Source organism: Leptinotarsa decemlineata, unplaced genomic scaffold (genome assembly GCF_025532065.1).
Source record: "Leptinotarsa decemlineata unplaced genomic scaffold, Ldec_3_MD MMD2_tig00026375_RagTag_RagTag, whole genome shotgun sequence".
NCBI lineage: Eukaryota > Metazoa > Arthropoda > Insecta > Coleoptera > Chrysomelidae > Leptinotarsa > Leptinotarsa decemlineata.
In genome coordinates, this window is record NW_027412711.1 from 31,560 (window position 1) to 42,140 (window position 10,581).

At 30.7% G+C, this 10,581-nt stretch overlaps 1 protein-coding gene across 3 annotated transcripts; it reads right to left on the minus strand.

Annotated features, from left to right (window-relative positions):
* Positions 1–863: 863 nt before the first annotated feature.
* Positions 864–5,724, minus strand: LOC111510495 (uncharacterized). 3 transcript variants are annotated; one of them, XR_012468088.1, is made up of 6 exons: positions 5,454–5,707; positions 4,768–4,839; positions 4,560–4,712; positions 3,845–4,073; positions 3,347–3,793; positions 864–3,117 (listed from the first exon to the last, which is right to left on the minus strand). XR_012468088.1 is itself a non-coding variant. In XM_074185468.1 (5 exons), exons 1-5 carry the CDS (start codon positions 5,477–5,479, stop codon positions 3,713–3,715), a joined length of 558 nt encoding a protein of 185 aa, XP_074041569.1. In that variant the 5' UTR covers positions 5,480–5,724; the 3' UTR covers positions 864–3,712. The 3 variants fall into 3 exon arrangements, 2 of the variants coding, with proteins under 2 accessions (XP_074041569.1, XP_023022190.2); XM_074185468.1 differs by having other exon boundaries at positions 864–3,793; positions 3,845–4,070; positions 5,454–5,724; XM_023166422.2 differs by having other exon boundaries at positions 864–3,793.
* Positions 5,725–10,581: the final 4,857 nt, after the last annotated feature.

Sequence of the window (10,581 nt, forward strand, 5' to 3'; positions counted from 1 at the left end):
AACAGTGGCGGCTGGTTTAGTTGATAATCGGAGGGATAGTATATATTTATAAAATAAATCATTTCAGGTGAAAATGTATTCTGTTCAAATAGTTCCTACAGGAAATCTCATATATTATTAATTATTTTAGAAATGGGGCCAGTTTTTCTACCTCTTACTAAATTTTTATTTATGTATGGCTTTGTAAAAAGCGCGTGGTTTACGGGGTTAAAATTAAATTATTTCAAATGAACTGATACATAACAATGATAAATGTCAATTTCAAAAGTATTGAACTCTGGTTTATAAAATCAAATGAAGAAATTTGTGATTTTTTCTCAGATTTGAAGAGAAACAAGTGGTACGGTTTGTGAGGTCCGATATAAAGAATTGTCGATTAGAAATCATGAATATTTATAATTACCATTGAGGTTTGATTTTATTATGTGATTTCATTCAAAATTGGTATCTAGGGGTCTTTGTGGACCGACATTATGATTTGTTCTTTCAATATTCATGCTGACGAATTCTATAATTGCGAAAAATCATTAATGTAAATGAAAAAACTTTACTCAAAAATAAAAAATGTTTTTCATATGACCATATGTCATATTCATTCTGTGATCAACAGATTAAAAAGCTTTCTGCTCAATGTCCAGTTTGAATACTAAATAGATATTCTTGTGCAACTGGTGTTATATCTGTTATTGCTCACTTAACAACTAACTTACGTCACACAAAGATTATGATTCCCGTTTCGGTTTTTCTTTCTTTGCAACCAGGCACTCGAGTTGCATACAGACAATATTCAATAGGAAATGACGGTTGTCATTTTTTTTCCTTTTTTTTTGTTGCGATATGTCAAATAATGAAATAATATAAACCTAGTTTCAAAAACTATATTTACAAGAGAAAGAACACTTTATTGAATCAAGAAAATTTACATTCTATACAAATTAATAAATCCTCTACATAGATGGAGTATATATGGAATTACATTCATTGTTATAAAAGAAAATCTAATACAGAAGATGAGTAGATAGGTAGTTACAATCAACATATGTTACTGAACAGGATATTACTATACAGATAAGTACATTTACAAGTATCGAAAGGAGAAAAATAATAATAAAAAAATACACAGTTGTTTTGAATAAGTGGAAAAAATTACTCTTATGGCGGCAGTTTTTAATTGTTTCTGAACCTCTTTGTATCCAATGCTCTGATCTATAAAGTTATTTTATTAGAAATGTAAACTCATCTGAAAAATACCCAGTTTTGGCCATAGAGCCAGATAATTTGATGTATATAGAAAGATACTTGAAATCTATAAATGTTTTGTGGCACAATGTTAAAATTTTTGGAAAGCATGAGATTATAAATATTTTTGATCGCCTTACTTTGCAGTACTAAACACACACTGAAACTTTCAGATTCTGTAAAAATAAAGACATTCCTCTCATCTGTAATGTTTCACTTACAAGCTCGCTCACTTCTCTGGAGCACCGCAGAAAGGTTGGCGACTTGTCTGTTTTATAGGTATTTCTATGGATGATGCTCTTCTGAAATATCACCAACCATTCCACCCTTAGCGGAAGGTGTTCTCGGAGGCATACAGCCTGTAGAAATTCAAAATCACCAGTTCTTACCTCCTTTCCTCAGTTCTCACAATGTTATAAATAATACAGTATTTTCTTTTTCCTCAGAACCGGAATAAAAAAAAAACAAAAACAAAAACCTTATTGGTTTTTAAACAAAATTGTTTTGGTTAGTACAGAACGTATTCTACTTCCTCGTTTATTTTCTAATATACTTGTTTCATGGTGAATTCTCAAATCAAAATATTTTTCCAATATTAATTTTGACAATTGGAAACCGTGATTACTTAGGGGTTCATCATCAAAAAAATGGTCTTTAAAAACATCAAAAATATGACCTTGAATATTTTGGAAAGTTTCTATGATTACTTCAACTTTTAAATTACCTAGTTTCGCAGAAAATGTTTGAACTATTCTTCAACAACCTCAATCTTTTTTCTCCTTCCTTACAGACATTTATGACAAATTGCGAAGCTTTCACCATAATACCATACATTTTTCTTTTCTGTAAACCAGATATGGCTTCACTACACTCTAATAAATGTAAACAGTGAGAACATTTTATAATTTTTTTGATTTTCTTCACAACGAACCCAGCTATATATGCCACCACGTCATCCACATACAAGGTTAAATCCTATACATTTGATGCAATGTAATCATGATCATCTGTTTTCTTCCAATCTCTAATTTTGTCTTCAACCCTATCTCCCTCATTTCTGACCAACCATGAACTAGTGCAATGTAAAATATTTGTTGAGTCCAAAGCTACTGCATTTGCACAGTTGCTTCCCTTTATTTCACTGTGAACTAGTATTTTTTTCATTATACTGCCAAATTGGCGGGCTGTTGGATTATTATTGTATCCCCCCTTAGCTCTAACACAACTGAAAAAGATCTCCAGATGGTCTTGGGACAATTTATATGTCAGGACATACTTCAATTGTTATTTTTTATGACCCTCTCTTCATACAATTGTTTGAGACTTTCTATACAAATGAGAAAGCCCAAAAAAACAGTTTTCCTTGTTGAATACAAAACAGGAATATTTTCATTTCCAATTATCAGCTTCTTTATATAATCTCTGCAGTGGTTCATATAATCGAAATATTCCTTTTTTGTTTGTGGAGAAAGCGGTTTCTCATAAGGCTTCTTGGTAAATCTACTTCTAGAAATGAAAGTGTCAAATAAATTATTAAAAGTTCTACAAAAAAATGAAGTGGGTTCTGAAAATGAAAACTCTTCTAATTTTAGGACCAAATTTAAATAATCTAAGGCGACTGCAACACTGTTGCTCAGTGTCTGCACTGCAAGTTTTACTTTCATTTTTTCTTTTACCCAGGCAATGTGTCTTTTTCTGAGTTTTGTAGCTAAGTGTTCTGTTTCCTAAGTTCTGTTTCCTGAATTTCGCTCAGTTTCTTTACAAAATCCCATTTGATTGGTTTTCCATAAATTAGTTTTCTTTTTTCTACTCTTCTTACATTAAGAACTTGTTTTGAACCAAAAGCGTTTCTGACTAATTTTATCATGTGACTGGGATCTGAAAACACATACACCTTTTCATTGGTTTCAGGATGAATGAAATAAGGTTTCAAATTTGATGGATTAAGACTAACACCCAACATTTTAACTACAGTAAAATTTGTTGGGGTTCCATCAAATGTAATTGAAGTTACAATAACACCACTTTCATTAATGAATTTAAGGCAATTTTGCAATAAATTAGCCTTTTCAGATCCAGTAAGCCCATTAACAAAGAAATAACTAACTGGAATTTTCCAAGATCCATTCAAGGCAACAAGCAAGTGCCTCCTTTGCTTCATCTAAATTGTCTGATTCAAGGTTGACGCCAAAATCCACATATCCATGAAATTTTTTTCCATCCCATTCAACTCTTTTTCGGATGGCCATCTCATCAAATACAAGATTGCACAATATTTTAATTCCTTTGGAAGAAGCTTAACCTGCTTTAACCTTCAAGGCATTTAGAGCATCCTTCAGAAATCCTGGAGTACAATCAACTGTCTGATACCACTTTGAGAGTGTTCTCACATGAGGAAGACTTTTGAAGAATGTTTGTCTGACATAATTATACGATTTGGTTGAATAAAAATTTAGGGTAAGAGCAAATTGTCTCAATTCAGGTGAATACTTTTGTGTTCCAGGCTCTTGAGCATCCAGTTGAACAATTCTTTTGAAGCTCCAGACAAAGATGCCTATAAAATGAACATAACTGAAACGTCAATCAAAGATATATCACAACTTACATTCAGAGTACACTCTGCATTCTCAGATATCATATTATGATTCCTGAGATGCTGGGTCAATAATTTGAGCGTTTTGATTTTGTGACTCATCCTTCTATTACTTTGCTGTAGTTGTCTTATTTTGGCTCTTTGCTTTGATATGGTGTTTCGGGCTATTTGAAAACACTTTCTTCTATTCTTGGCATCTTCCATATTGTCACTATCCAGATCCCCAAAATATCGAATACTTCTGAAAAGAAATTGGATTTGAAAATGTTATGATTGGATCATCAATTTATTTTTCAATATTGAAATTTTGATTATTTGATTACTTTGATTACTTTTTAAATCAGCCTACACACAGAAAGGAATAAAACGAATGGTCTCTAGAGAAATCAACAGAATGTTTCCTGAATTTCCGTTCCAAATACTATGCTGAAAACATATCTTCTTTAGGGAAAAATACAAATGAGAGGTCTACCACATTGTGCGATTCATTTTGTATGTATAATCTTTTATGAAAAAACTATAGTGAAAGGCAAATTTCTCTCTCTCTGTGAGAATAAAAAACTTAATAATTTTCTCTTAGTCAAATGAATCTCCACAGACACTATAAAAATGTACCTTATGAAAATTGAAACTGTGAAAGGTAGTAAAAAATGATGATCCAACCATCATAGCCTACCAAGTACTTGTTTAATTATAATTAAATTAAAAAAATATGTATTATGCATACTTTTTTTTCGAAACAGATCCTTCATTACACCAATTAGTTTTTCTTTTTCTAGGATTGGATATCATTTGTGGTGAACGGACAGTTAGTGTACTGAAAGTTTCCTGCATATCTGTACTCTCATCATTATCTTTGCATTTTTCTTCAGATAAAGCACTACAACAATATTTCATCAGAATAAAAAAGTTACTTTATTAAAAGTATCACCCACCTCCCATACATTGGCGGAATGTTTTCTAGTTTCAAAAGCAAACCAGATGTGGCAGAGGTTGATGTTTCAAATCTGAAATGAAAATTGAAATATCGAGGTATGAGATATAGGTATGTGGTACTCAAATATCAAGATAATTATGATGGTAAAACCCAAAAACTCAAATGGTCAATTTCGTTAACAAAAATAATTCTACAGATATGAGCTACTTGGTGAAACTAACATCAAGTAAATTATACCAAATTTTTGGGGTTGTGATTGACGATAAACTCAGCGAGAATCCCTATAATGAAGCTCAAACTCAGTTAAAATATTTATTTACTATGTCAGCATTGTAACTAAAGAAACTATTATCTAAACCAACATTCTATTACTTATCTATATTTTACTCTATTCAGTGGTTGTCTATTTTTATTTCCTGAAGTAGTTAGTATTTATATAATATTCATAGTAAAATAAAACTAGTCCATTAAAATTTTAATTGATTGAACCAAGACTTGGCCACTGGGTTTCCTATTTATGGCCGGAAATATATCTCAGTTTCAATAAACTTCATGTTTATTGAAATAGTTGAAACAAATTTTAATGTGCATTTTAGGACAATTTTTTGCTTTTCAGATATTTAGTGAAGAGTAATTTCCAATCAGGGAACTAAGGAAATATACTTAATATAATAAATGCATCACCTTTTCCTGAATGCTTCACTTTTCATTGAATTTTGTGTTTATGTTAATGCTTCTGGTGCAGTTGAAGTAGAAGATGAAGTTTCATCATTAACTTCGGAAGCAGTTAGAGTGATAGAAAATGATTGTTCGGCCAGCATTGGGACAGTCCAACCTTGCTGTGTCCCTTCATCATATTTCAAAGCTTCTGGTGCAGTTAAAGTGGATGAAGAAAGTATTTCATCATCTTCAAATTCCAATGCAGTCAGTGTTGTTAAAATGACTGTTCTTTAGCATCAGTATCATCAATGTTTTGTCCCATTTCCCCTACTTCAATGCTGAAAATAATTGAAATTTAGTTTTATAAGATAGGGACATATATTTTTATAGAGGTTACCATTCTGAAGTAGAATGTGACAAAAATATTTGGGGAATAAGCAATAATTACTAAAAATGAAATCACCTTTTCACGGTGTTTAGTTCTTTGATTATATTGATTATATTGAAGAATGTATTAATTTAATTTTTTTTCAAAAATAATAATTACATATCATCATCATTTCATACAAATGAAATAATCATGCAAGTTTTCTAAAATTAAGATAGTCGATTCTGACTACCTTATAGACACATCGGTTTCTCATGATCACACACTGCTCTTGGAGTTGATTGGTCATGTATGTCAATGTCCAAAATATTGGATGGTAGTAACTTTCAGCATAGACCTATAATTCATTGACCATTATTCACATATTAGAGGAAATCTGTGACTTCTGGGAGTTTGGATCCTCATCAACATATTCAACCAACATTACAAAAATATTCTAGTGACGACTATGATTGAAACAGAATGTGTTATGGTTCAAACTTACCTATGGAATGTTTTGTCACATCCCGAGACTGCTTGAGTCCACAACCTCACAATTTTGACCATTTCAGATATCACTAATTACACTTATGCTTAAATTCTTATTTCTTAGGTAAATGAAGGGATTCTGATTATTCTGAATATCACAAAATAAACACAACAATATGTAACCAAACAGGAACAAAGCCGACAAACAAAGAATGATGAATTGATCCAAATGAAGTAAGCTGGCCTTCACGAAACTGCTCGATTGAATCTGAACAATAGGTTTGTTCTGGTTCTACGAAATTCAGGTCCCAGGACGTCAGGATTATGCGCAGTTGATATAGAGCGTTCTGGTTTATTCAGGATAATTTCGGACTGATGAATCCTCTGTTCTGGTTTCGACTGCGAAATGATCCTGAACTGTAATTACGTTGGACCTCAAGCAGTTGTGGTTCGTTGAAGCCCCTCCGTGTTGTGAGAACAGTTTACTGACAGCTTGGTTGAATTACTCTTGAATATGAAATAACACTCACAAATAAAGAACAGTTCGTTCTTACTGTGTGTTGTTTTATTAATAGACAGCAGGTAACAACGTGTTGTAACTGAAGTGAAAACTGAACTGAACTACAACACATAAGTCATAGTATTTATATATGAGAATACTATGCGTAATAGTTGTCATCAAAGAACATTCTAGAACAAAATATTAGTAAGCAATGATGAATAACATGATGAATTATATCTGAGCACATTCATGCAGATAAAGTTCGGTTTAAAAGCATAGTCATCAAATAAACAAAGATAACGTTCGGAATAAAAAATAACATTCGGAATAAAAGATAACGTTCGAAATAAAAGAGGTGTCAGCATTTTCCGGGTTTTATCTCTGTGGATAGTCCAGGGAAAGTTGGCATCATAGTCCAGGGTTGGTCTGGTTGGCTGGTCTGACCATCCATCTCTAAGTCATCTATGGAAGTTTTCTTGTATAGTTGTCTTCTTCGAAGATGCTGGATCAAGTTGTAGGGATAACATGTTTTTATAGTAACATGTCACTAAGATGTAAATGGCAAGGCTGGCCATTAAACAAATGATAACAATCATCCATACAGGTAATGATTGTCCAGGCATTGGCACTTGGGATAAATTCACTTCATGATGAGTATTCATCTTGGAAGTCAGATGCTGGAGTTCTTCTAAGTCCATTTTATTAAGTTTCACTTTGATAGTCCTTGTAGAGAGAGTGGAGATATCCAGTGATGGAAGTTTTATCACTGTCATTGGGGATAATTCGTCGTTTCCATGAATGAATTTTCCTTGATCCACAAGAAAATAACATGATTTTGGAATTGTAATGAGGTAGCTTCCAGGTTGTACCTCATGGTGTGTTTCAATGGAACAGCTTTCAGTTAGAATGGTATTGGAAGGTGTCGTGAAAATGATGTCTGGAGTCACTTGATTGGCTATAGCTTGGTCTAGGTGTACCATGACAGTTGAACAATTGGTGGCATCATTGTTCAGAATAATTTTTACGATGCAATCCTCTTCTGTTTGAAGTTTGTTCTGGCAATAGCAAGTATCTTCAATTTCAGCACATGGCTCGTCTTGATATTGGTATAGCTCATTTCTCTCATTCAAAATAAGGTAAGGTTTTTGAGGTGGAATGATTTTATTTGAAGTGGAATAGGATAGATAAAATAGGTTTTATATGGAATGGGACTCAATATTGGAAAATGTATTAGGAAAACAATTTTCTGTTCTGTAAACATTAGTTGAATTCCCAAGAAGGTATAATAACTATGTTGATTTTTGAAATTTGCTATTTGATTTGAAGAATATAACGTATTCATTTTATTTTTAATTGTATTTAAATTTTCCATCGAGAGAAATGTTGGATGAACTCTATGAAAGTTAGCAAATGTTATTGCATTAATAATTTGATTTAATTGACTTTGGAAATTAATTAAAGAATCAATAATTAAATGAAGAACATTTATTTCATTGATTTCTTTCTCAAATTTATTTATTAAATTCATTGTTATAAGTATATTTGACCTGATTTGAAATAATGTTCGATTAGTTTGTACCATGAATTCTTTTGCTATAGATATTTGACTGTTAATTGCCTCTTGTAATAAATGATCGTTTTTATTTAAATGGTTGAGGATTGTATTAATTCTTTCACCATCATCATTATCGAGAGTACCAAATAACCATTTAGATATTTTTCCCTCGAGATTTATCAATCCGCGTTTGGAGATAACATGTGGGTTGATTGTTTGTAGTTGGTGAACAACTTATGTAGATATTGTATTTGCTTGTCTAAGTAACAAATCTGCTGATAGCTTACATTTTGTTTTTCTTTAATAAAATTTAATTGGAAGTTAAATTTTGTTTCATCTCTAAAAGTTCTGTAATATTCATATAACTAACAAAAGTATGTTTACTTACAATAATCTTTGTTTCTTCTAAGTTTATGGGTAGAATAGGGTTATTGAGTTTTTGTGTTGATGTTTCGCTAAGGTAAGGCAAGATAATAAATGAGAGAATGATGACCAATAGAATCATCTGAAATAATACAGAAAAATAGATTAATATTTTTTACGTTTTTTCAAATTATGTTTTGAATATTTGGAGTTATCAGTTTTTATTTTATTATCTGTTTGAGCAATGGATTTATTTTTATAAATTTTGAAGCTAGTTTGTCTCGTGTTTGTTCTTTATGGTATATTTGATCATCTTGGGATATATCCATTGGTTTTGTTCGTTTAGAGTTTATCTTTTGCAATTTAATATTTTTCTTTTCATTTAGTTTTTTATTAATATCTTTATACGTTTTCTGAAGATTCTCTTTATGATCTTGAACATATTTTAATATAACATCTTTTTCTGCTAGGTCAAATGGATCTTTTATTAAAATGTCCGGTAACAATTTCAAAGGGGGTAAATTCAGTTGTTGAATGGATTGAATTATTATAATGTAACAATGAATATTTAACAAGGTTACTTAAAGATTCTGCTGGATTTTGTCTAGTCTGAGTTCTTACTTGTTCTAATAGTGTTGAATGAAATCTTTCTATATAACTATTAGAATTGGGGTTTTAGGTGTTGTGAAATGTACATTTATCTTATGAATTTTACAAAAATCAAGAAAATTTTGATTATTAAATTCTGAACCTCCGTCACAAACAATAGTATGCGGTACTCCATAGTGTGATTAATTTCACTAGTTCGGACTTCCATTGTCTACTATATAAAATGATTTGAAATCCCTGAAACAAGTAAAAAAGAATAATTAAAAAAGAATAGTTGAAAATAACAATTATATTAAGCAACAATAAACCTGAAATGCAATGATAGTGAAATAACCTACAATAATAATTGAATAAATAAAAATTAAAGGAATGCAAAAAGAAAATAATAAAAAATAAAAGTGTAGAGATTCCAGTCACGTTAGTTCACGACGTTTCGATTGTTGGTATCTACAATCGTCTTCGGGTGATGACGAAGACGATTGTAGATATTATTTTCTTTTTGCATTCCTTTAATTTTTATTTATTCAATTATTATTGTAGGTTATTTCACTATCATTGCATTTCAGGTTTATTGTTGCTTAATATAATTGTTATTTTCAACTATTCTTTTTTAATTATTCTTTTTTACTTGTTTCAGGGATTTCAAATCATTTTATATAGTAGACAATGGAAGTCCGAACTAGTGAAATTCATCACGAAACATTGTCAATCACCTTCAAAAAAATGTGATATGAATGTTAAAAGAGCATCTAATATGTTTATTCCATTTATTCCCATTATTGGATAGGCTTGCGCAAATTTTGAAAATGTATCAATTAAAGTGAAGAATTTTTCTTTCGATATTGACAAAACATCAATATGAATTCTTTCAAATGGTTTTGTACCTATTGAACGGGTAAAAATTCAAAATTATTTGGTTGTCTTTCATATTTTGATTTCTGACAAATGTTACAATTGTTTATATAATTGTTATGTCTTTATCCATATTTTGCCAATAGTAATTTCTTTTCATTGAGTTTATAGTGGTTTCTATTCCTCTATGTCCGGTTTTATAAACATGGTGATAATTCATTTTATCTAATTTTTCTTTTTCTGATGTTACATCATTAACTTTACTGGAACAAATTATCAATTTGGAATTTATTCTAATTAGTTTTTCTTGAATTAATTTCAGAAAATACTTTTCATGTTCTTTGTCTGGGAAGTATAAATAATAAGTAATGTTGTTCACTAAATCATTTACGAATTTTTCTAAATCTTCTTCCAT